This window comes from Oncorhynchus gorbuscha, linkage group LG16, assembly GCF_021184085.1.
Source record: "Oncorhynchus gorbuscha isolate QuinsamMale2020 ecotype Even-year linkage group LG16, OgorEven_v1.0, whole genome shotgun sequence".
Taxonomy (NCBI): Eukaryota; Metazoa; Chordata; class Actinopteri; order Salmoniformes; family Salmonidae; genus Oncorhynchus; species Oncorhynchus gorbuscha.
In genome coordinates, this window is record NC_060188.1 from 78,075,727 (window position 1) to 78,102,718 (window position 26,992).

At 43.2% G+C, this 26,992-nt stretch overlaps 2 protein-coding genes across 3 annotated transcripts; one reads left to right on the forward strand and one right to left on the reverse strand.

The window, feature by feature from the left end:
- Positions 1-1,459: 1,459 nt before the first annotated feature.
- On the reverse strand, positions 1,460-5,874 carry LOC123999595 (S-phase kinase-associated protein 2-like). The gene is made up of 10 exons (XM_046305509.1): positions 5,719-5,874; positions 4,845-5,089; positions 4,593-4,704; positions 4,137-4,280; positions 3,890-4,024; positions 3,679-3,777; positions 3,387-3,514; positions 3,234-3,285; positions 2,988-3,095; positions 1,460-2,885 (listed from the first exon to the last, which is right to left on the reverse strand). Exons 1-10 carry the CDS (start codon positions 5,730-5,732, stop codon positions 2,684-2,686), a joined length of 1,239 nt encoding a protein of 412 aa, XP_046161465.1. The 5' UTR covers positions 5,733-5,874; the 3' UTR covers positions 1,460-2,683.
- A 3,675-nt stretch (positions 5,875-9,549) lies between these two features.
- On the forward strand, positions 9,550-26,623 carry LOC123999708 (rapamycin-insensitive companion of mTOR-like). Of its 2 annotated transcripts, none has more exons than XM_046305713.1 (37): positions 9,550-9,644; positions 9,781-9,828; positions 11,032-11,129; positions 11,760-11,824; positions 12,108-12,239; positions 12,331-12,394; positions 12,568-12,694; positions 12,777-12,946; positions 13,062-13,129; positions 13,253-13,320; positions 13,462-13,544; positions 13,782-13,869; positions 14,002-14,092; positions 14,183-14,249; positions 14,391-14,471; positions 14,641-14,741; positions 15,438-15,603; positions 15,695-15,796; positions 15,905-15,951; positions 16,046-16,181; positions 16,402-16,601; positions 16,831-16,957; positions 17,170-17,334; positions 17,484-17,560; positions 17,647-17,725; positions 17,829-18,026; positions 18,120-18,212; positions 18,678-18,784; positions 18,919-19,172; positions 19,280-20,381; positions 21,833-22,010; positions 22,206-22,290; positions 22,473-22,667; positions 22,838-22,996; positions 23,119-23,242; positions 23,411-23,549; positions 23,627-26,623. In XM_046305713.1, exons 1-37 carry the CDS (start codon positions 9,596-9,598, stop codon positions 23,699-23,701), a joined length of 5,208 nt encoding a protein of 1,735 aa, XP_046161669.1. In that variant the 5' UTR covers positions 9,550-9,595; the 3' UTR covers positions 23,702-26,623. The 2 variants fall into 2 exon arrangements, with proteins under 2 accessions (XP_046161669.1, XP_046161670.1); XM_046305714.1 differs by having other exon boundaries at positions 9,559-9,644; positions 18,919-19,157.
- The last annotated feature ends 369 nt before the right edge of the window (positions 26,624-26,992 follow it).

Below are 26,992 nucleotides of genomic sequence, written 5' to 3' on the forward strand. Positions count from 1 at the left end.
CGATGTATGAGTTTACGTTATCTAACCATAAACATCAATGGCTTTCTTAAAATCAATACACAGAAGTATATATTTTTTAAACCTGCATATTTAGTTAAAATTCATGCTAGCAGGCAATATTAACTAGGGAAATTGTGTCACTTCTCTTGCGTTTAGTGCAAGCAGAGTCGGGGAAAATGCATCAGTTTGGGCCGCCTGGCTCATTGCAAACTAATTTGCCAGAATTATGACATAATATTGAATGTTGTGCAATGTAACAGCGATATTTAGATTTAGGGTTGCCACCCGTTCGTTAAAATACGGAACGGTTCCGTGTTTCACTGAAAGAATTAACGTTTTGTTTTCAAAATAGTTTCCGGATTTGACCATATTAATGACCCAAGGCTCAAATGTTTTTATTATAATTAAGTCTGATTTGATAGATAAGCCTGACTGAGCGATGGTGGGCAACAGCACGCTCGTAAGCATTTATTCAAACAGCACTTTACTGTGTTTTGCCAGCAGCTCTTAGCATTGCTTGAAGCACAGCGCTGTTTATGACTTCAAGCCTATAAACTCCCGAGATTAGGCTGGTAATACTAAAGTGCCTATAAGAACATCTAATAGTCAAAGGTATATGAAATACAAATGGAATAGAGAAATAGTCGGTCATAATTCCTATAATAACTACAACTTAAAACTTCTTACCTGGGAATATTGAACCACCAGCTTTCATGTTCTGAGCAAGGAACTTAAACGTTAGCTTTTTTACATGGCACATGTTGCACTTTCAACACTATTTTTGCATTATTTAAACCAAATTGAGCAGGTTTCATTATTTAGGAGACTAAATAATTTTATTAGTGTTCATTCGTTCAGTATTGTTGTAATTGTCATTACAAATACATAAATCAGCCTATTAATTGGTATCAGCTTTTTTTGATCCAATAATCAGTATCGGTGTTAAAATCATAATCAGTCGACCTAATTACAGTACATTCAATTCTGCTGATTTCAACAACAAATTGCATTATTGAGCAGCTTGGCTTTAACCAGACTAGAGGGCAATATGAAACTGAAGGCATTGTATTGCACCGAAAAGGTCAGGGCCTCATCAAAACAGAATGTGCCTGGACCAATCTGACACTTTAGGAAACAGAGTTAAATATAGTTGGTTCCAGCCTTCACCATGGGGTCTTTTGGAAAACATCCTGGAGTTAACAGGAATGGTTATTTAGAATTCAGTGTAATAAGATGAAAATGCCAAAGGGGGCAATGTAACTAAATCCCTATTGTGTTGTGAATTCTTCCATGTTTACTATATGGAACCACAAAGTAGTCCATATTTCTACAGCTGAAGTGACATAACTGATGTGTATGCTCTCCTTATGGTGCCAGGTCCTGAAACTACGACACAGAGGCATGTCTGATTATTAAATGGTGTGAAAACTAAGTTGGCAAATCAACTCATGAGCACAACTTTAAATAAAACATTTATTTACATAAAATTGGCAAGTTTCACATTTTAGTATTTAACATAGTAAATCTTATTTTTTTAAATGCATGAATAGAAAAAAAGTTTCTCAAACAAATGTGGGCACGAACAGGAAACATACCAAACATGGCACCGATACATAGCTACTGCCCCCTTGTGGCGAATGCTACCATTTACTACATAGGTGTAGTGCACATTCTCATATCGTACCTAATTTAGGGACAAGATTAAAATGTTATTTTCCACAAAAATGCCAACGACTCTAGCATATTTTATGTTAGAGCCGCCTCAGCTTTCATTCAGTCAAAACGGACGTAGAGCTGGATTTAAAATATAATACGAACAGCGTGGCTTCATTGATTTCTTATTGTCTCCAACTTAAAAAATACAAACCAAAATATACCAAGTAAATTACATCATTGTTAATTTGAATTTGTATTTTATAAAACACTGCATCATGGAGGGAAAGATGGCAACTGCTAATGGCAGAGCACCTATGCATTAGTCTAACAGACCAATGCTCCTACCTTGTCTTTCTGGCAAACCCACCTTACAGTTGATAGACCTGAACTGAAATTAACTTTACTATATCCAGCTAATGAAATGTTACAGAACGAACCAACATTATCAAGATTTTGTTTGTTTGGCTAGCTTTACTACAGACCTTTTTCCAACAGATCTGTCTTTGGAATGTTCAAAAGTCAAGATATTGGACAGATCATAGGACCCTGATAACAGAATCAGAATGTATTATTATAGCAAGTAAAAAAATAAAAGGCATTTCCCTTACGACTACACGCTCAGTCTTCAACATTACCAGGGTTAAATTGTCTAAAACATGTACCCCTTTAAAATCTTTAAAATTCAGTTGCATGTTATTCAAGTAAGATTACTGTGGAGAAATGCAATCCTCCAACATTTAGAATTCCCACTATTGTGCATGGCCATGTCCTATTACTGACCTTAGAGCAACTTTGAACCAATGCCCACCATTATAAAAACAAGTGTTGCCAAAAACACAAAACAGAATTCTTCATCAGCAGTGAGAACAATTGGTGTCAGTGTACCACAAATTGTGTACGGCTCAAATTATTGTGCATACACACAATGGCAGACAAAAAAAATAGCTTACATTCCCTGTATAGAATGACCACATCAGACAGAAATAAGTTATGACAGGTTAGTGACAGCGTTAGGAAGGCGTTGTGACTAGGACCTGAACACCAGTCGACAGGTCATACCCCACATGGCGCGGTCCCGCCGGGTGGCCTCGGTGGGACGGGCCACGCCAGAGAATGGCCGGGTGTTGATTTGGAGACGGGGCAAACTTTTACTCAGGATTGGCAGGTAAGTGTCCTGGACCAGCCCGTACACCTCTAACGTCTGCAGCTCTGGAAACTTCTCAAAGTCACTGAAATAAACAGGTTTAGTTAGTACTGCACAAATGATAAAGAGGAACATTTGCAGCTAAGAAGCATTCCTGTTATCACATTAAAAAATAAGTGTGATTTACGCTAAGGCAGCAGGGTGGATCTGGTAGCAACGGCTCAACGCTAAGTGTCTAAGAGACTGCAGCTGCTGCAGGATGGGGAAACTTGAGGTAGTCATCAGAACACTGTCACTGTAACACAAATACAGTCAGTTATCATAATGAGATTATGGGATGTTGCACAGTATCCATGTCAAATCACATCAGTCAAAGCAATCATCTGGATCCACAGTTTAGCCCAGGTCATGACCTGCATTAGGAAATCTTCACCTTAAATCCAGATTTACAAGGTGAGGACATCTCTCCACCAAGTCTTTCAGATCTGTAAAGAGGCCATTGGTAAGTTTAACATCAATAGATATATGTAAACATTCTATACAAATATGGGCAGAGGGAAATGTTCACAGCCTCAGGCTTCCTCACCTCCCATAGTAAGGTTCTGTCTGTAGCCACTAAGGTTGAGTTGAGTGATATTGGAGGGGATGTTACTGACAACAGCCTTCACATGATCAGTACTGAAGTCACACCATGACAAGTTCAGCTCTTCAAGCCTTGGTGTGGGAATGGAAAAGGGACATTTCTGCATTAGTTTACCAATGCACAGATGGTTTAAACAGAGAGTTAAATACAATGATTATGCTGTCATTCAGACATAGACATAGGACTTCAAAACAGTTGAACACAACAAATACAATTTGACAGACCCCAAGCCTACCGTGAGCAGGATTTGAGCATCTCACCAAGCGAGTCGGGTGAGAAGCCAGAGCAGCCACACAGGTTGAGCCGCACCAGCTCAGTATTCTGGGATAGGGACCTGTAGAGTAACAATGTTAAGAATCGTGCCGAATGTTGTCTAAAATGGCTTGTAACATTTACACTACATCACTTGACAGATCATTGAAACAGAGGATGTCTTATTTACTCACTGAATGACACAGTCAGAGAGCTTCAGTCCCTCCAAGCTTAGATTCTCTAGTCGCCTGCAGCGGGAGATGATGTCATCTAGAAACGGGGTTGAGACAGTGCAGCTGGAGAGATCCATGTGCTGGACACGCAGGTGTCTGAAAAAAAGGGACATACAGCACCACAACCTAAGCTGTCTGGGTTCACCTTCAACAGTTGGAAAAGAAAGCTCTGTATCCCCATAATAGGCATGTATGTATGAGGACTCACTGTGTGTGGGTGAAATGTGGTTCTCCAATGCAGGTACAGGGGCAGCGCAGTCCCAGTACTCCAGCCATAAGCACCTGCCCAAGAGCTTGATCCAGCTGGGGGTTCCCTACAAGATCCACACTATGCCACAGAGACTCGTCAAACCTGACAGGCACAAAGGCATGCATTGTCTTAATGACAGGTTTTGTTGACCAATTTGAATGTGTTAGGAGATATCTGAGTGCAATATCTAATATGCAGAAATACTGCAATGTAGTAATACATTTGAGTCATTTAGCAGATGCTCCTATCCAGAGCAACTTACAGTAGCGAGTGCATACATATTTTATACTTTTTCATACTGGTCCACCATAGGAATCGAACCCACAACCCTGGCATTGCAAGCACCATGTTCTACCAACTGAGCCCCACGGGACTAAGTACTTTACAAGCATGATTGAATTGTCACAGACTTACGCCAAGCGATGCCAACGCTTGCAGACCCGGGACATCCGGAGGAGGTCCCGCAGGGGAAGGCAGGAAAGGATTCCCAACAGTAACTCATCTGGTAGTGTGTCCCAGGACAAGCCTATCATAAAAACATCATCAATAACTCAAAAAAAGTGTGACTTCTCTGAAACATAATTCCAGATATATTTCTACAAGTAGTAAGCAAGTGTACTTCTGAGCTTATTGGATTCCTTCCAACACATGTATATCTATACACACCTGAGAACTCCCTTCTTTTCCTTGGTCGCCTGGCAAGCACAAACTGGTTCTCCTCATTCTCTTTGCCCTTGCAGACAACCCGCTGCTTGTGAGGTGGTGACCACTGGTGAATGAGCTCGTGAGGAGTGTTCTCTGTGTCCAGACCGTTTCCGAGGCGTTCTCTTTTTTTCCGTTTGCTCTCCTGGGATATGGACAGCATTGATCCCTCCAAATACTCATTCAGACAGGGCAACTCCTGTAGGGGCCTAATACAAAAAAAGGGGGACAATCGTTGTGTGTGTGTACGCATGTTGTATTACCCGGGATGTAACGACTGATGTAGTTTAAAAAAAACTATTTTAATTCCCATCCTTACATGAAGTAAGAATTAGCAAGCCAAATTAGGTAACGTTAGCTAGCTACAATGGATGGCCCGCCATAATGTTTGCAGGCGTTCCATTTTAGTAATCTCCAAAAAGATCGCGCCATATCACACCAACAAAGAAGCGTTTAAATAGATAGGTATGGATGCAATACAAATAATACATTAGCTAGCGTTCCTACTACCTAGCAATAAACAAGTGTTTTCTGTATAAATTATCGAATGCTGACGTGCTAGCCACCTCCTTGTGTTGGGCGCGCGCGGTTTCGATTGCTCTGTCTGCCAATGCATGTGTGGTATTATTTGTGTTCTCATCATCGTAATTAAAAATCAATAATGACTATTTTAACTTGAGGCTTGCATAGCACGACGAATCGACCGAATATGACTAGTAATAATATGTTGGGTAAATTAAAGCTGGAACCATCCACACTGCATTTTAGAACGCTTCCACCCACACCATGCAATCAATAGCTTAAAAATCTAAAAATGGTTGTGCATTTTAAAACATACCCTTCGTGTGACATCTGCCCGGGTATTTGCTGAAATAGGAAACCTAAAAATCCGTGTTAGAAATCTATAGAAAATAAGTAACCAGACAGCTTTACTCCTCTGAACCGAAACCAGACTGTTTAAACCTCACGCGTGATCGCCCGCCCTCAGCTCTGCAGCGTGCTGTGATTGGCTGAAAATCTTCGTGCAAGAGGAAGTGACGCAAACGTCCTCTTGAACAAATCTTATTTTTAATGTTTGAAGATTCGATTAACTGTCCCGGGTTGCCCCGATGGTAGGACTTTTTTCGGGTGAAAATTATTGAATTCGTTTTGGAACACTGGGCTGCCTCCCAGGCGTAAACCAGGTGCCCCGCTCTGGCCGACGGCGAAATCGTCTCAAACCAAAAGTGACGTACTTTAAGCACATGGAGTAATGAGTAGGATTCAGTGTTTTCAAATGCAAAAGTGATTGCTTTTGATACAATTACTTTACCTGCCTTTCAACTGAAAACGAATTTGAAAAGTCGAACATATAATTGTACTGAAAAGATATGTATGTTGTTAGGAAGTGCTATTTCTTATGTAAGTGACCAGCATACTGCTAATTGCATTGTTATAACTGAGACAACACATAGCAACATATTCTCACAGTAAAGGATGTGGGGCCCCCTACTGGATAACTCACGCACACACACTTCCATCCAGCACACACACCAAATTTCCCCCTTTAGCTGATCATTGTGTGACGGCGGGATTCTAGAGTGACGGACGGCCCAGCTGAGCCAATACAAGAAGACTACCTCAAGTGTGAACCAATCCGAAGAATCGAACTTCCAGAATCTACCCACTTTCTGTTTTGTATAAATTGTATTGTAACGGTTCACTCTCTCTTTTCCTGCTGTTCTGTGCGAGCGAATGGAAGGGCCGTATTTACGTGTACCAGATATTCTCACTCTGAATAAACTGTCGCTTGTAGTACAATTTTAACACCTTGTCTGAATCGATCCTTGACCGGCTCACCCATCTACATAACCTTTTATCAACAATGTTCCTGAACGATGCACCATATTGCCTTGTTATCGAGAGGCGCAGATTACGGTTCGATTTGAGAAGATCACTCCTCTCATCACCGCTTTGCCGTACACGTCACGGCCCATACACCAGTCCACCGGCGTTTAATTTTAATTGAACAACTCATTTTTTATGAGACTGCTAAGGAACAAGAGCTCACGGGGTTCATATCATAGAGCTAGATACGGGACTCTGGTACCCAAAACCCTATTTTAGCATGAACAGCGCCATTGATGACTTGCACCATTTTGAAATAGCATAAGTATTTCTGGAAGTAGTCAATAGGGTGGGACTTCCTTTGGGTTAAGGAATGATCACATAATTACCCCCAGGTCACCAGGAGGGAGCTAACGTTCCATAACTGCAGGTGGCAATAGGTTTTATACCTTTTAAAACAACATTCTGCAGCAAACGAAAGTAGTAAATACTTTCTTAACACTTTTTTTCTTAAAACTGCATTGTTGGTTAAGGGTTAAGGGCTTGTTAGCATTTCCTGTTGTGTTTAGTTCAAAGAAATCACCCCAGCCAGTGGTACAAGTTGAGCGTTATTTATTATCTGTGATTAAATAGGAAACAGCACGTTAGATGTGCATGGTTTAATGATGTTGATGGTAAAATCCCTTGTATCACATTTTCATACTGGGGAGTTCGCGATCTCCCCCTATCTGCAGGTGTGGCAAATAACATGCCGTATTGTAATCGGAATTGAACCAACCAATAAGAGAGCTTGAACATTATAAATATTTATTTAGAGGCAAGTGGAAACATTTCCAACCCTGGTCTACACCTGTTGTATTAGGCGCATGTGACAAATAAAACATGATTAGATTAGCTTTTGATTTGAGAAGCTGTTTTAGCAAAATAAGTCACTCATAGCAATGCGCACACACAGCCAGAGAAGCATAAGGGAAGGGGCTGTGCGGCGGGAGAGGGGAACGAAAACGCTATGTCAGGAATCGTAGCTGTGCCGCAGCAAGGAACATTGGTGCGGTGACATCATCCCAGCAACTGCAAATTGTAATCTAGCGACAAATCAAAAAGTCAATATCAATTCTCATCAGTGATGTAGTGGTAAAACAATTGGTCGCTAAACTCTGATCGCCGGTCGCGATGAAAAAAACGCTTCATATTCTTTCAATATATTTTCCCTCAAAGGTGGGTAGACTGTTAGGCGAAATACACCACTGATTCTCACTGAAAATCTGGTCGACAACACTAGTGGCAAAATGCACATTTTTTTAGCGAAGATGCTGTTAACTAACCCAAGATATCTCATTGGCATCGTTTCCAATGGGAGCAAATTAAGTATAGTGGGCAGAATAGCAACGATGTTTTATCACAGCGGACAATTTTAGGGCTCTTTATTGTAGTCCGTATAAAAATGTGGGATGGAACTCTGTCTGTAAAAAGAGAGCTGCATTTTACTTATTTACAAAGCAATCTTAGCATTCAAACACCCTTCATATGTACCTTAATTAATAAAGTTAAGAATCATAAATAAAATAAAATTGTATTTGTCACATGTGCCGAATGAAATGCTTACTTACAAGTCTTTAACCAACAATGCAGTTTTAAGACAATACATAAAAAGGTAAGAGATAAAAAAATAATATTAATAATTAAAGAGCCATATAAGATACCAAAAACGTTCTCAGGAATGTATAACACCAGAGATCCCTTCAGTCTCCACAGATTTGGGAAAATCAGGGAACAATCTGCAGAGTTCATGATTGATTATGGACCTCTTTGTAGTTGAATGTGAATGTTTTATTAAATATGTTTATTTTGTTATTGTGTGCTGAATTATATTGTTTTATACACATTAGTGTATGTTTTATTATTCTGTTTTTATTGTAATGTATAGAGGGCTCTCTTGTAAAATTGATTTTTAATCTCAATGGCACTCCCTGTTTAAATAAAGGTTAAATAAAATAAATACAAATAAATAAATGAGGTGGGCAGAGTCAACCAAAAGCTAGTGAGATCCTATTGGTGCATTTTAGCATTATTTGCATATTTCCGTTAGGGAATGCCTTCTCTGTGAAGTGCATGTATGCAATCAAGCAATTCACCCTTGCATTCCTTATAAGCACTTTTTTTTATGGCAAAGGGTCAAGATAACAATATTTTAGTTTTGGGAACAGAAACATTTCCAGAACTTTGGCCAATTTTAATCTAGCTTCATCTATCTTCTCACACTGCCTGCCACTGGACTTCCTCTCATCACCATATTTGGTGGCGAGTGGAAGTTCTAAATGGATGCTTCGGAGTTATACGTCCTGTGAGACTCATAAAAGTAGTGGAATAAGAAAATGTATTACTTCAAATGGAGATTGCGCTGCCCTGCTCTTACAGTCACCATAATGGGGCATATACAATGATGCGACATCTATCTAAGTCTATGGTTAATATACCTCAGTGGCGCAACGTCGCATCACACTGTGGAAGTAGGAAAGTACTCCTAACAACTTCCAGGTGTAAACTTGAGTCTTTGGCTGTACGTAGGACAGGAGACACATTTCCAGGTACCAAAATCATACAATACATTTCAGAGAATTACGGGCCAGACAGAAACACAACAAAAACTTGCCGAATTCCGGCTGTCATAAATCCACACTGTCCTCAAATAATGAATACACGAAATGTCTGGATTGCAAGGTGCAGACAGAGAGCACATATGCTAAACACACAATGTATATATTTGCTGCAAAAATAGTTTTTCTTTCATGAGACAACTGTGGTTGGGCAAGAGGCAATGAGTGCGGGATTTCTCGCGATAATCCCTGTTGATTTCGATCTGGTTAGTGCTGAATGATTCTGGAAAGATGGCGGTCAGCATCCGAGGCCGTCCGAGCCGAAGCGTTCGGATGCGAGGTGAGACAAGAGATATTTCAATCTGGACCAGAGATTAGTAATCCTCCAAAACATAAAGCTGAACTTTCATTGTGCCTGTTAGTTGTGGTCTCACTACTAACCTTTATTGGTTGTTGTGCTTGCTTTGCTTTGACAGGTCGGAATGACAGTGGGGAGGAAAATGTACCACTCGATCTTTCCAGAGGTGGGTGAATCAGATTGGAAATTGGATATTCAGCATCCCATTTATTGAATCGTAGATAGCTATCCTATTATTAAAATGCTGCTAGCTAGCTAATAAATGGCCGAACATCCTAATGTATCTGCATACAACATCCTTGTTACTAACATGGTTTCTTTCCCCTTTATTTACATTTAGCTAGTTAGCATAGCTAGCAGTAATTCATAACATTATCATCACATTGTTGTTTGGATGCATCTGATTTGCAGTAATAGCTAACAGTGATAGCGAAATAGATCGGATTATAGCTAATGTCATTCATTGTTTCTATCTTCCTGAATATGGCTTGTATAGCTACAATTCAACGCTAATTCAATGCCACTGGTTTTGAACTTGAGAAATGTGTCCCAGTCCGTTCCTTGATTTTTGTAGAATAGGCCCATGTCTTGTATTGAAGCTTAATATCAGCAGTTAGGACTGTCCTACCTTATCATCATGATCCAAATGCTAAGGACCTTTATGCAGTGTTTATATTTTTACATCATGGGAGAAAATGTAACTGTCATTTTTACAGAAATACACTGTCCCTGTGATAGCCTATATTTCCTCGGGGACACTTTACACCAATTCACTTCATGCTCCAAAGTTGAAGTCACTTGTCTGAAGCATAGAATAATACATTCTGGCCATTGAAGAATTGTAATGTTTTAATCATTTATAGCTCTAATTTGTCTATTGCTACCCTCACTCTGAAGAATTGTTTACCTCAGGATATAAGAAACATGGCATGGTTGTTTTCAAACAGACAAACTACAGTGCTAACATTCTGAATTTTAGTTGAATATATTTGATTAAACCCTGTTCCTCAAACACATGTTTTGCATTTATCCCAAGTAGTGTTGACATAACAACATGGTACAATTTGTTGACTCATGACAGGGACCTTCAAATAACACACTAGCATGTATACTTTACAGTCTGGTGTCATTAGAAACTCTTCTTTTGGGGGGGGGGGGGGGGGGGGCTACCTTTTTATTTAAGTGTGCCCTGATCCCAAATGTGTTTCTGTTTCCAGTTTATTTCTGGTCACATTCACTAATGAGGCTTTGTCATGCTCATGCTGGTCTCACCTGAACACTGTGTTTTGTTACTGTAATGTTTTGGAACAGAGTTGAGCCAGGTGAATAAACTTACTGACCACTTATTGACCTTGATGTATCATTTCAGATCCTTCAGACAACCTCCGGGAAATCCTACAGAATGTTGCCAAGCAACAAGGAGTCTCCAACATGCGCAAACTCGGTCACCTGAACAACTTCATAAAGGTTTGTGGGGCAACATCTCAGCAGACCATTAAAGCAGTGTTTCCCAAACTCAGTCCTGGGGACCCCAAGTGGTCACGTTTTGGTTGTTGCCCTCGTACCACACAGCTTATTCAAATAATCATCTCATCATTAAGCTTTGATTATTTGAATCAGCTGTGTAGTGCTAGGGCAAAAACAAAAACGTGCACACCTTGGGGTCCCAAGGACCGAGTGTTGGAAAGACTGCAAAGGGATACTTTAGGATTTTGGCAATGAGTCCCTTTATCTACTTCCCCAGAGTCAGATGAACTCACAGATACCATTTTTATATGTTTACGTGAAGTTTGAAGGAAGTTACTAACGAGTGCTAGCTCAACTGCTAACTAGCATTAGTGAAATAACTGGAAGTCTATGGTGTCTGCTAGCATGCCATTCAGATGCCCATAGACAACCAGTCATTGCGTTAACTATAATTACTATTGGCTTGTGAAACTACCTCTAACTTCCTTCATACTGGACACATAGACCTAAAAATGGTATCCACGAGTCCTCGTTCCCAAAATCCCAAATAAAACCTTTAAGTGGATGTAATGTTTGGTTGTTTGTGTTTGGATGTGTTCTTATCAGTTATTTTTCTTCCATCTGTCACAGCTTCTCTGCAAGGTCGGCCACTCAGAAGAGAAGCTTGGGTTTACACATGAAGAGATCATAATTTGGTGAGTCTTTTGAGAAATGAATCTTCACCAGTGCTACATATACAGTACTAGCTGTTTCTCTGGGTTGATTTTGGGATGTTTGCACTATACCATGATTTAAAATGCAGATGAATTGTTCCTCATTCTATCTCTCTCTATACACACACACACACACACACACACACACACACACACACACACACACACACACACACACACACACACACACACACACACACACACACACACACACACACACACACACACACACACACACACACTTTCCGTCCTTCCCCTGTTCTAGTCTCCGGTTAGCGCTGTTGAACGAGGCTAAGGAAGTGCGCGCTGCAGGGCTGAGGGCTCTACGCTACCTGATCAGAGACAGCACTATTCTCCAGAAGGTCCTCCGTCTTCAGGTGGACTACCTGATCGCCAGGTGAGTGCTACATCTATGCTGTGTGTGTGTCTTATGCCAATGTTGAGCCCACTTAACCTTTCAACCACTAATTGTGTATTTTTATCTCCAGGTGCATAGACATCCAGCAAAGCAATGAGGTGGAGAGGACACAGGCTCTCAGGCTGGTGCGAAAGGTGAGACACCCCAGCCTCTCCCTAACTTAATTGATATTTGTAATGTACCGTTCGGTAATATGTAGAGATGTGACCAGTTAGATGTCTATCTGATAAACATCCCTCTGTCACCCGAGTACTACTATGAGATGAGTGTGAGACACATCTGTCCCCTCTCTGCTGTCCCTCTACAGATGATCACTGTGAATGCACTGCTCTTCCCCTCGTCTGTCACCAACTCCCTCATTGCCGTGGGCAACGATGGGCTACAGGAGCGAGACCGCATGGTTCGCGCCTGTATTGCCATCATCTGTGAACTTGGTAGGTGACGAGTAAACACACACACTTATCTATACTATACGTGGTGTATGGTTAAACCCTGTGTGATTCCTTTGTTCTGCAGCTGTGAAGAACCCTGTGGTGGTGGCCCAGAGGCGTGGTCTCAGCACCATTCTGAAGAACGTGATCGACTGTCAGCTGAGCCGCATCAACGAGGCACTCATTACTACCATCCTACACCTCCTCAACCACCCACACACACGCCAGTATGTGCACTCGGATGTGGAGCTCGAGGTACTGACAACACACATACAGTCTTGCACACAAAGCAGCATTCATTAACAGGAATTTGATGAATTGGATTATTTCCTCATTGAATGAGATTGTTCTTTTTCTGTTTCTCTTCCAGCAAATCCTGGCCCCTTACACTGACTTCCACTACAGACACAATGCAGACACGGCAGAGGGGCAGCTCAAGTCAGTGTGCATGATAGTGCAGTATATTTAATTATGTCCTATGCAGTGTATTTTATGGAGTGTTGTATTGACTGTTTCAATAATTTGGGAGATTTTAATCATGCATTTTGATGTCCACCCCAGGGAAGACAGGGAGGCTCGTTTCCTGGCAAGTAAAATGTCCATAGTTGCTTCCTTTCGCTCCTGGTCAGGTAAACTTTACCCCTTCATATTCAATGACATCTGAGTGAGTGTGTGTATATACCCTGATAGCTCTTATGTGATATTAGTGGTGTGGTATAAACAGGATGAACATGTTCCTATCTGACCCTACTCTCTACATCTCACTCCAGGCATCATTAACCTGTGCAAGTCAGGCAACTCTGGAATCCAGTCTCTTATTGGCCTGCTCTGTATACCAAATATGGAAGTAAGGGTAAGTATAGCACCTGCCAACTGAGGTGAAAGAGAATGCAGTGTCCTCCAGTTTACCTCAAGATTACTTTATGGTTGTGCTCAATAACATCGATAACAATGTTACTCAGTTTAATGTAAGAATGATGTAGGGCACACCCCTAAAACTCATGATTTTCTGTCTTCTCATAAAAATGTTCTAAAATGAATGAAGTCTCTATTAATGTGTGTAAACCTGGTTCCTCTCGACCTCCCACAGAAAGGCTTATTAGAGGTGATATATGATATATTTCGGCTCCCCATGCCGGTTGCGACTGCAGACTTTATTGAAGCACTTATCAGTGTGGGTGGGTACAATGTCACTTTTTTCCACTTTTTGTGTCTTTATTCAAGTTAAGAGCCTTTCTTTTCTTATCATATATCTCATGTACCATGTATTATTAGGTAACAAAGTATACTTGTCTATATTCCTCCTGTAGACCCTAGCAGGTTCCAAGACAATTGGAGGTTATCAGATGGCTTTGTGGCTTCTGAAGCAAAAGTTATCCTTCCACATCGAGCTCGATCAAGGTAAGAACCATCACTTATTTGAACTCTTTAACTCATGATTGAGGAAAACATTGTCTGCATAAACTCCATTTGTTCTCTTACTGCCCTTAGGCCTGACTTAATGGATAATTACCTGGCGTTGGTACTGTCTGCCTTCATCAAGAGTGGACTTCTTGAGGTATGGTCATCAATATCAGGATCGATAAGTATGTGTATATTCAACCAAAAATGGCAGTTGCATATCTGTCTATTGGTACCTAAAGATCCCACACGCAAACCGCTATTGTTTGTCGTGTAAAGCCTGTGTACCTCTCAACAGGGTCTCGTTGAGGTTATCACAAGCACTGATGACCCCATCTCTGTGCGAGCCATCATTCTACTGGGAGAACTGCTTCACATGGTAACTCAACTCCCTGTTTGCTCAGCTGTTAACATTGTGAGGTCAGCGAGCTGGTCCAGAGGAGGATATGCTCTAGGAGTTATTGACATGTTTTTATGGTCCCAATTTTGAATTAGTTTTGCATGGTCCCCATTGTTGTTGTAACTATTTATTTCTGTTTCCCTCCCAGGCCAACGCCATCCTCCCCCACTCCCACAGCCACCACCTGCACTGTCTACCCACACTCATCAACAAGGCTGCCTCCTTCGACATCGCCCAGGAGAAGAGACTGTGAGTGACAACAACCTACCATAGAGTACCGAGGACATTTCTTGGGGTCACTATAGACAGGGACCATTGTGAGGAATTTACTCTCTCGCAGACAGGAGAAAAGACTGTATGACTAGTTACATGAAACTCTCTAACCTAATCCTCATTTAACAATATACACTGAGTGTACAAAACATTAGGAACAGCTGCTCTTTCCATGACAGACTGACCAGGTGAATTCAGCTGAAAGCTATGATCCCTTATTGATGTCACTTGTTAAATCCACTTCAATCAGTGTAGATGAAGGGGAGCAGACAACTTAAAGAGAGATTTTAAGCCTTGAGACATGGACATGGATTGTGTATGTGTGCCATTCAGAGGGTGACTGGGCAAGACAAAATATTTAAGTGCCTTTGAATGGGCTTTGAGTGTGTCAACACCTTAAATGTTGCTGGGTTTTTCACTCTCAACAGTTTCCCGTGTGTATCAACAATGGTCCACCACCCAAAGGACATCCAGCCAACTTAACACAACCGTGGGAAGCATTGTAGTCAACATGGGCCAGTATCCCTGTGGAATGCTTTCGACCCTTTGTAGAGTCCATGCAACTCAAATTAGGAAGGTGTTCCTAATGTTTTGTACATCCAATGCATGCGCTACAAGAGTTTCATATTATTAACACGGACACTGACACGAGCTGTTTTCATAATTTTTCAGACGGGCGAGTGCAGCGGTCAACTACCTGAAACGTTTCCACGAGAAGAAGAAGAGAGGACCCAAACCCAACAGCCTGTACCTGGACCACATCATCCGCAAATCGAAAGCTTCTCACTACTGTAGAGATCAGCACTTTAGACCACAGAGAGATATCTTTGTCATTAAGGTACATATCAAACCATGCCCCTGTGATGCAACACAAGCTTCTTGGATTTCTTGGAGTGGTATTTGTAATGCTGTCCTTGTTTGCATTGAAGGACACTGAGGATGCTCTTATGATGAACCTGAGAGACAGCCACATCCTCAACCACAAAGAGAACCTGGACTGGAACTGGGTTCTCATCGCAACAATATTGAAGGTGAGTGGACTACAACTGCAATAAATACTTATTCCAGTTAGTATCTTTTACAATACTGTCCTTTTTATAATTGTTTTTTTTTTAAATGTTTCCTTTTCCCATCTGTAGTGGCCAAACGTTAACCTGCGGAGCAATAAAGATGAACAAATGCACAGGTAAGTACCATTATAACCACTTCTTTCACCTCCTGTTTGTAACTGTAGCAAACCAAATGTTCTCTCTGTCTGACCCCGGGTTCTGTTTCTGCAGGTTTGTACGCAGGCTGCTGTTCTTCTATAAGCCCAGCAGTAAGCTGTACTCCAGCCTGGAGCTGGACCACAGTAAGGCCAGGCAGCTCACTGTGGTAGGATGTCAGTTCATCGAGTTCCTCCTGGAGTCTGAGGAGGTGAGAGGGTTTACTATGAGGCAAAATTTGAATAGACTACTGATATTTACACACAGCGGACTCGAATGAAACTATCCAGACCTATTAATGATACGTACACAAAGTTAAACCAGTTTATATTGGAACTCCATTGATCATAAAAAATTGAGTTACATGACTTTACGTGACCTCTCTATCAATGTCCAACATTACCTAAACATTACCCCTGTCTGTGTGTCAGGATGGGCAGGCATACCTGGAGGACCTGGTGAAGGACATAGTCCAATGGCTCTCCTCTTCCTCAGGGCTCAAGCCTGACCGCGGTCTCCAGAGCAACGGGTTGCTCACCACTCTCAGCCAGCACTACTTCCTGTTCCTGGGCACTCTTTCCTCACACCCACACGGCGTCAAGATGCTGGAGAAGTGCAGTGTCTTCCAGTGGTCAGTCTCTCACCGTCCACTAGTCTGTTTTTCCAAACATGTACTCTGATCGTACCTCTTGGGAGATCCCTAATATCTTGGAAACTGTCCCATTTAAAGATGCCTTTTTAAGCTGCTGCAGAGTTTCCTTTGTCCTCTTTCACACTCACTTCATCTTCACTCAAGTCATTGTGTTGGAGTGTGTATGGAGCAGTACATTGATTCTCTGTATCCTGTGCTCTCCTACTAGCCTGTTGAACATCTGTACTCTGAAAAATCAGGACCACCTGTTGAAACTCACTGTCTCCATACTGGACTACAGCCGTGACGGGCTGTCCAGGGTCATCCTGTCCAAGATCCTCACTGCTGCCACTGACGTAAGAACCCCACCACTAACACAGAAAACACACAGATGGAATTCAAACATTAATTGATAAATCTTGGTTTCCTAGAGGTGGTCAGAGTAGCTTGCACAGGTGTTTGGAAAGCAACATTATGAGCAATTTGGTTTGTTGTGTTTTCAGTGGAGCATATGCAGTGTTTTTGAATGACAGTCTGTCCTCTTCCGCCCTCTGTTGGTGTGCCACAGAACTGCAGGTTGTATGCCACTAAACACCTGCGAGTGTTGCTTCGTGCCAATGTGGAGTTTTTCAGTAACTGGGGCATCGAGCTGCTGGTCACCCAGCTCCACGACCGCAACAAGACCATCTCCATGGAGGCGTTGGACATACTGGACGAGGCCTGTGAGGACAAGGTGAGGGATGAGGGGCCTGAGTGTCTGTTGTGGTACCTTGATAATGTGTTGTTTCCTGGGCACTGTTATACCTTACAGTCGTGTACTTTAGTTTAGTCCAGCAGCTTTTGAGTCCAGAAGTGTATCAGCTGGTATTTTTTTCCCTCCAGGCAAACCTCCATGCTCTGATCCAGATGAAGCCAGCTCTCACACACCTGGGGGACAAGGGCGTCCTGCTGCTGCTACGGTAAGCTGCTGGGAGAAAACTGAGCTATTGTTTGCTTTTCTGTATTAGGTCCCTTTGTCTCTGACCGCTGTGATTCTTATCTCCAGGTTCTTGTCCATTCCAAAGGGCTTCTCCTACCTAAGTGAGAGGGGTTACGTCACCAAGCAGCTAGAGAAATGGCAGAAGGTACATTTATACTCAACCAACAATGCCATAAATAATGATTTGCATCTTTTCGCTGTCACATGAAAGCATAGAAAACTCATTTTTATATCATTGTGTTTTGCAGGACTATAACCTGAAGTATGTGGACATGATAGAGGAGCAGCTGAACGAGGCTCTCACCACGTACCGCAAGCCTGTCGATGGAGACAACTATGTACGCCGAAGCAACCAAAGGTTACAGAGGCCAAATGTTTATCTTCCTGTTCATCTGTATGGCCAGCTTGTCCATGATAAGACAGGCTGCCATCTACTGGAAGTCCAGGTAACTGCATCTACTTGAACCATTCACTATTACACTAGTCGAGGAGCAATTACAAGCATAATGCGTATAAACCCTTTTCGTCTTTCTCTTCAGAATGTGGTTCCTGACCTAAGCTACACTGTCCGTTCCCCAATGCTGGACAAGTGGGAGGGCATCAAACAGCTGAAGGCAGCACTTTGGGCCTTGGTCAGTATAATTAAGCAATAAGGCCCGAGGGGGTGTGGTATATGGCCAATATACCACAGCTAAGGGCTGCTCTTATGCACGACGCATCGCGGAGTGACTGTATACAGCCATTAGACATGGTATATTGGCCATATACCACAAACCCTAAGGTGCCTTATTACTATTATAAACTGGTTACTAAAGTAATTAAAGCAATGAAAGCAAATGTTTTGTCATACCCATGCTATACGCTCTCATATACCACAGCTGTCAGCCAATTTGCATTCAGGGCTGGAATAATGGAGAATAATAACTACCATATCTAAGTCGCTCTGGATAAGAGCGTCTGCTAAATGACTTAAATGTAAATGTAAATATCTGTTGTCATCATCAGAGTTCCACAGTTATGTGCCAATTATTGATAAGATTCTCACATAGTTTTCATAATAACATGAGTATTAATGTTGTTAAACTGTTTGTTTCCAGGGTAACATAGGGTCATCAAACTGGGGGTTGAACCTCTTACAGGAGGAGGGGGTGATCCCTGACATAGTGGTTCTGGCCCAGCACTGTGAGGTTCTCTCCATCAGGGGGTAAGGCACATTGATATTTGCAACTCCAATATTCAAGGTGCTTCTAACGAAGCAGCATGCTTGTACTGTCCCAAAAGAGTACTATATCTCTGTCCAGGATCTCTCTATAATGTCTGTTTGCTGTCTCTGTGTAGGACGTGTCTGTACGTGTTGGGGCTGATCTCAAAGACACGTCAGGGCTGTGACATGCTGAAGCAGCACGGCTGGGACGCTGTAAGACACAGCCGGCGGACGCTGTGGCCCGTTGTCCCAGACGACATGGAGCCCCACCCCAACCCGCCCAGCCTGCTGTCCTCTGTCCCCTCCACCCTCAGCCTCGCCTCTGACTCCACCAGCTCTAGACACAACAGTGAGAGTGACTCCACACAGCCCAGTAAGTCTCAGCCCAGTAAGTCTGTAATCATAGTACTGGTATTCATTTATTTTTAACCTGTACAGTATCACCAAATGTTTACTCCATACTACTAAGAGTTAACCTTGAGTGGTCATTTCCAGGTATGTACATCATGGACGATGAGCGGCTGGAGAACTGTGACCTGTCGGACGATCCTCCCATGTACATGAGACCCAAGTACAAGGACCGCAGCCCCTTCACCCTCCTGGCTTCCAGCCACTTCCGTAACCGCCTCCTCCACTCTCTGTCGCTCTCCGGAAAGATGCTGCGCAGCACCAGCGACCCTAAGGGCACCACCAGGGACCACGGAGGAGGGATGGAAGAGGATCAGGGGCGCAAACGCACCGTTACTGAACCCAGCTACACCTTTGGATCTTCAGATGTCTTCCCAATCTATAATGACGGCCACCTGCCCAAAAGCCCCTCTGTCAACCTAGAAACTTCCATTGTGGGCAGCAAGACCCCTGAAAACCAGGGCAGCACCCCCAACTTCGGTGAGGGAGATGGGGAAGGGAGGCTGCCAGGCCGGTCAGTGGGGGTAGGAGGGTCAGGGGTGGGGGTGGGGGAGAACCAGAGAGAGCAGACTAGCCGGGAACGCCTGGCCGGGGATGGCCCGTCCGGAGGGGGCGGGGGGGCTCAGTTTAAATCGCGCAGTCAGAGCTTCAACACGGACACGACCACCAGCGGCATCAGCTCTATGAGTTCCAGCCCCTCCAGGGAGACCCTGCCCTCCACCATCGACACGGACGGTGTCAGCCTCAACAGTGTGATCAGCGCCCAGACCATCCAGACCCTGACCTCCCTCACCCCCCAGCCCCACACCGCCCACCTCTCCTCCCTGTCCAAATCTAGCTCTACCTCCCTGGTGCCCCCCGGCTCCTCCCACACCCTCCCCCGCCGCGCCCAGTCTCTCAAGTCGCCTTCGTTGACCACCCTGAGCGGCCTGACGGACTGCAGCCTCATGTACTCCAACTCCCGCGACGCGCTGGGCTACGCCACGCTGAAGTACGCCACTTCCTGTGACACGTACGCCAGTCAGCGTGATGCGCTGGGCTATGCTACTCTGAAGAGGCTGCAGCAGCAGAGGATCCACTCGTCCCTGTCCCACAGCGAGGCTCTGGCCTCCCCAGCCAAAGACGTGCTCTTCACTGATACCATCACCATGAAGACAGGCAGCCTGGACTCCAGACTCACCCCACGGCGGTAACACACACATACACACTCACTCAGTCCCCCTTGACTCGTACTTGTCCACACACACACTCCCTTAAGAACTCCTTTCCTAGAATCTCCCATGACTAGTACTGACTACTACTTCTCTGAATACTCCCCCCTCCCTCTTTCTCAGATCTTCAGTTGCCCTTTCTCTTACTTCCTCTTGTTGCTCCTCTTTCTCTTACTTCCTCTTGTTGCTCCTCTTTCTCTTACTTCCTCTTGTTGCTCCTCTTTCTCTTTAGAGGCTTCTCATTCTTTGATAACAAGATCAACTGAGTTTGACCTCTGCTCTGGCTTGAATTAGGTTTTCCTTCTGTAATCTCCTGAAATATTGAGTGCTGTTTTCCTGAAACAGGAAAGGGCCTTGCCCAAACTGTTGCGACAAACTTGTAAGCACAGAATCGTATAGAATATCATTGTATGCTGTAGCGTTAAGATTTCCCCCTTTTTTTTTTTACTGGAACTAAGGTGCCTGGCCCGAACCATGAAAAAACGCCCCAGACTATTTTTCCTCCTCCACCAAACTTTACAGCAGGCACTGTGCATTGGGGCAGGTAGTGTTTTCCTGGCATCTGCCAAATCCAGATTGGTCCGTCGGACTTCCAGAAGGTGAATCGTGATTCATCACTCCAGAGAAGGCGTTTCCACTGCTCCAGAGTCCAATGGCGGCGAGCTTTATACCACTCCAGCTGACGCTTAGGCTTGTGTGCGTCTGCTCGGCCATGAAAATCCATTTCATGAAGCTCCCGATGAACAATTATTGTGCTGATGTTGCTTCCAAAGGCAGTTTGGAACTCGGTATTGAGTGTTGTAACCGAGGACAGACTATTTTTACGCGCTTCAGCACTCGGCTGTTCCGGTCTGTGAGCTTTTGTGGCCTACCACTTCATGGTTTAACCGTTGTTGCTCCTAAACGCTTCCACTTCAACAGCACTTATAGTTTACCGGGACAGCTCTAGCAGGGTAGAAATTTGATGAAGTGACTTGTTGGAAAGTGGCAACCAATGACAGTGCCACATTGAACGTCACTGAACTCTTTAGTACGGGCCATTATACTGCCAATATTTGTCTAAGAAGATTGTATGGCTGTGTGCTCGATTTTATACACCTGCCAGCAACAGGTCTGGCTGAAACAGCTGAATCCAATCATTTGATGGGGTGTCCACATAATTTTGAATGTATAGTGTATTTGTTTTTTTGCGTGGGCTGTGTCTCAATCCACTGCATCTTCCTATGTCAGCCTAGTGCATAGCGGTGGAAGGTTGAGCTACAGTGATGATTATCAGACCACAAGACACAGGAAAATTGGTCTTCTCACGAGAATGTCTGTAGTGTCAATGGTTTGTCTCACAAACTAATATGATTTTGGAATGAGGTGTAAGACGAGCAGGTGGACCTTTCCTGCCTCCTAACTCACTGAATGTTTATTTTATCTCCAGGTTCTTGAAGGCTCTGAGTTTTGCCTCCCTGGACAAGGAGGATCTGCTGAGCCCCATCAGCCAGAACACTCTGCAGCGGTCCTCCTCAGTGAGATCCATGGTGTCCAGCGCCACCTACGGCAGCTCTGATGACTTCATCGGCCTGGCGCTGCCAGTGGACATTAACAACATGTTCCAGGTACTGACCATCGTATGACCCCTCTCTCTGAACCCTCTTTCCCCTCTCATCCCTCATCTATCCTTTTATTTTACTTCTATTCTAGATATTTTACAATAAATGTAATTTGTTTACCAAGCGATTTAAGACCTCTATTTAAAGTTGTGTCATAACTCCATGTTAATATTTGGATAAAGCTGAGTGTTTTGTTTCTAGATAAAAGAAACAGCATATTTCCTGAAGAGGACCAGCCCTCCCTCTGAGGACAGATCTGCCAAATTCTTCTCTGGAGACTCAGATGGTAAGAAACAAGCCCGGGGCCAACACAATCTGTTTTCTTCAGTAAGGAGTTGTATAACACTGAGTTTAGCACAGGAGATATGATGGCTCTGCTACTGATAAAGGAGGCCCACTGAGGACCAACAGGCTTGAATAAAAAGGGGGGAAATGCATGATCATGTGGATATGTGCCCCTTCTCCCAGGCCCCAGCCCTCACTCCAGGCATGCAGTGCTTCGCTCCCAGCTGAGCATCACAGAGCTGATGGGGGTGAGCCGGGCGGAGCAGCAGAAGTTGCTGGGCTCAGAGGAGACGGGTCTACAGGAACACAACGATGACAACTGCCTCTACTGCACTGGGCTCTCTGTGCTCGGCTTCAGCGCTTCCAATAGCAGCCCAGGTCAGCGGCAGATACAAACACAGAACATAATGCTGTTTATCAACTCGTGCTGTTTATCAACTCGTGCTGTTTATCAACTCGTGCCGTTTGCATCCTTGTACTTCCTTGTATGTTTATATTATTAGCAGTCAGAAACCGATAAACAACCTAAACTCACGTTTCTCCATCAGACTTGACAGAGGAACCCCCTTTCTCAGAATGGTGCAGTCCGCCTGTGCAGAACCACCTGGAGGTCATGGGCCAAACCAAACTGTCAGGGGTTTCCGGGTGCAGTGATGCTGTGTCTCAGGGCTCCCCAGGAAGCACCCGCAGCACTGAACTGATTTTGGGTAAATGTCATGTTTTTGTTTTCTCTCATATCATGCTTTTGTCCAAGTGAAGGGTTTTCTTTTGTTGTTGAAAATGGATAGACTAAACCTACTGGCTCTCTGCGGTCTATCTCCCCCCTCAGGAGTGAAGTCCATTCCAGAGGAATCGCCAGCCGGCAGGGTTCTCCTCAGGAAGGAGGTCCTGCGTCTCGTGGTCAACCTCAGCTCCTCTGTGGGGATCAAAGGCCACGAGACTAACCTGCTAACGTAAGAGACACACACACACACACACACACACACACACACACACACACACACACACACACACACACACACACACACACACACACACACACACACACACACACACACACACACACACACACACACACACTCAAACCGAGGTTGATATCCCTGTGTCTGTTGTCTTGACAGGATCAAGGAGAAATTCCCATATGCATTCGATGACATCTGTCTCTATTCTGAGGTGTCTTACCTGCTTGCCCACTGCATGTTCCGTCTGTCCGCACGCCGCTTCATCCAGGAGCTCTTTCAAGACGTGCCATTCATTCCGGTAAACAACACACACATTCAAAAATAATAAACATTTAATGTTGGCTGTTCTTCTAGTCACTTCTGTCTCTTCCTCAGATGTACGAAGAGGCAGAGGCCATCCTCTCCAAGCCCCCAAAGAATGGACCGGCCGACCCTCCCACTGAGCCCTGAGTCAACCCTACTGCCCTTCCCTTCTGTCTCACAGCCTGTCAAACCCTGAGTCACCACTACTGATATTCCAGTCAACCACAACCCCTAAAGCCTGAATCACACCCCACCCCCGGAACCTTCAGCTTACCCTCAAACCTCAACCCCCGGAACCTTCAGCTTACCCTCAAACCTCAACCCCCGGAACCTTCATTTAACCCTCAACCCCCACCCCCGGAACCTTCATTTAACGCTCAAACCTCAACCCCCATGACCCTTCAGTAACTCTCAACCCAAACCCCCCTGAACCTTGGACTTTGTAGTCCTCAAACTTCAGTCAACCCACACCCCTGACGTGTGAGACAACCCTAACCCCTCAACCACAAACGCTTGAGTCACTACCAACCACAGCTCTGTAGGGCCTGAGTTACCTTCCACCCCCACATCCTCCCTTACCTCTCCATACCAGAGTGCACTCACTGTATGTCCTCCTGGGATTTGGACAAAAATGAAAATATGGAGGGAAGAAATATGTTCTTCCTATTGACTAAGTTTTAGATATGATTGATGATAACGCAGGATGAACAAATATTCTGTTTTTTTTTATCTGATCAAATGATGGCAGCCAGCTGAGTGTTTTTAACAGAGCTCATTTTTGGGAAATTCTTCACACACTGAGCTTGGATCACAATCAAATCCAAATGACTTAAAACGGTCCATCATTCCTGAGGGCTTCCTGAGTTATTTTTAATATATGACTGCATCCCAACCACTGGTGTGAAATACCACAGCATGTTGTTTTTGGCTTGGCTTCTCCCAAAGTGGATCCATTGACTAAAACACTAAAGAGTAGGGTTCCTCTGCATAACACTAAAAACTCTCTGCATCTGGAGAGAGGACCATGCCATTGTGAAAATCATTGCACCTGAACAAAGAACAGTGAAGGAGAATAGTGATAAATACTTTTGGTATTGCTCTATTTAATGACGGCAGATACAGGTCAGCCAAATGATCATCATTCACTGGTACAGTTTGGTGTTTGTCTCTCTTATTTGTTGATGTGCTAAAGAGGAAATGTTCCTCCTTGCCCTTTGCTGGATTTTGTTTTGTTATTTTGTTTAGGACTTTGTTTGTTTGTGTTTTTAAGCATTTATATTAAGAACTGAACAACTACATGTAGGAGTGAAATCTATCAAAAACATTGAACATCTGTCTGTGTGTTTCAGCACAGAAGAGTTATTAACGGTCAGTTACTCAACTGATGATTGAAACTACGCCTGCATTTATTTTTGTTTACGACCTAGAAATTTAAACCCTAAAATAAAAGTGCAGGTTGAAACAAGAGATTTGGTTCTCATCAAAGTGGAGGAAGACCTATGACTGCTACCCCTTCTGTCATAAATTTCTTCAGAACATGGTTCATGAAAACAGTCACTATTTGATGGCCATGTAGAGTTGCTGCTTCATTCCACAGTCATTCAGTAGCCATTCCCATCAGTTTCCATTCATTTCTGTCAGTTGCCATTCCACAGTCGGAAGCCATTCCTGTCAGTTGCCATTAATTCCTGTGTTAGTTGCTGTTCCTTAGACTGTGTCCTTGGGAGTCACTGTCTGCTTGTTCTTAATCTGGTAAAACTGGGGAATAATGAAACTGGAGTAAACGTTTTGAAGTGGAGCTCAGGTACTGCCTGAACATGTCCAATAAGAACACTCGTTTAATTGGAAAACTCAGCCACTTCCGGGTCGAAATCTAGCTACATGTTTGTAAAATGACGGTTTAAAACAGTCACTGTACTGTTTGTTTTTTTGCTATGCAAGATGCCTGTTAATTGTGAGCCCAAATGTACATGTATAGGTTATTAACTGGTTTGATATATTTCAGCTTTTGTTTGAAGTTTGTTTAGCTGTTGGCTCATTGTTTCATTACTGTTTTAAAGAAGTGGTGGCTACCATTGTGTGGTCCTTTCCAACATGATTCACTTTGACTGAAGATGGTACTTGCTGCACTGAATCCTTCAACATGCACGTATGACTATTCTGACAATGGAAGTGTTTAGGCCTACTGTTGAAAATGGCCTTGGTTAAGTGATGAATTAGTTAGAGAAATGGACTGGTGAAAATAGGATTGGGGTGCACTGCAATTGCACTTAGCAATCAACATGAACTAAGTATGCAATTACTACAGAAAATATTTTTCTGTATAAATGCGTAATGTTGAAAAGTTAGGTCCTCTGCGAGCAGAGAATTGTATAGTTGCAGCCCACAATGTGCATAGTGGATCACTGCTCTAAATGAAAAATAAATGTGGATATTTAATATCGCAGATTCCCACTCAACTATACCTTCATATAACCTTATTTTGCACGTTTGCATTCTAAGAGACCTCAGTTCACCTTTTCAACAAACTGCAAAATTCGAAATAGTGGTTGTTGTTTTTTGTCAAGTCTACAGTACATTTCATAGTTAGACACATTTGAACATAATACTGATGTTTCAGATATATATTGAATAAGGTCAATTATTTGGGAACATAATTGTACTACTTTCTGTTGGGGACCAAAAAGCTAAACTGAAAAGCCAATAATGATTTGTTATCTAGCAATTGTTTGAAACAACAGGAAGTAGTAACTTAAATATTTAACTTTGTCTACATTTGAGTGATTTGAAGTGGACTTTTGCTGATAAAGCACTGTAATGGGGATGTGAAAACAAAGCCTTTATTGTACCTGGACCGTTTAGGAACAGAGAGACAAAGATAAGAGAAGTGTTATTTATATTTTTCCTCAAGTGAAAACATTTTCAAGAAGATGTATATAAGTCTGTGTGGCTCCCCCCAATTTGTGGTTTTCCTTGTACATAACTATGTATGTTTTTGGCATTTTATATAGGCCATTAGAATCATTCTTATTAAAGGGATGTATTGATAATAAAAACATCATCTACTCACTTATATGTCACTGTATTTTATTGTATCAATGTGTCTTCAACTATGAGTTTAGATTTTGGTATGGAGTTGGATCATCCAAAACCAGTGTGTGGGAGTTAACTTGTTTATGTGTAATTTAAGCAGTCTGGCCCATGACTTCCAGGGCTGTTTAATGTATTGCGTAATTTATTCAACTTCTCACCAGGAAAAACATCCTCTGTTTCAACAGTGCTTTACAGGAAAGGCCTCCCCTAGCAACGCCTCACATCTCCAGTTCCAAAAACATTACTGCTCTTTGTAAGTATACTGTGTCACGCCCTGACCATAGAGAGCCCTTGGTTCTCTATGGTGTAGTTGGTCAGGGCGTGACTAGGGGGTGTTCTAGCTCA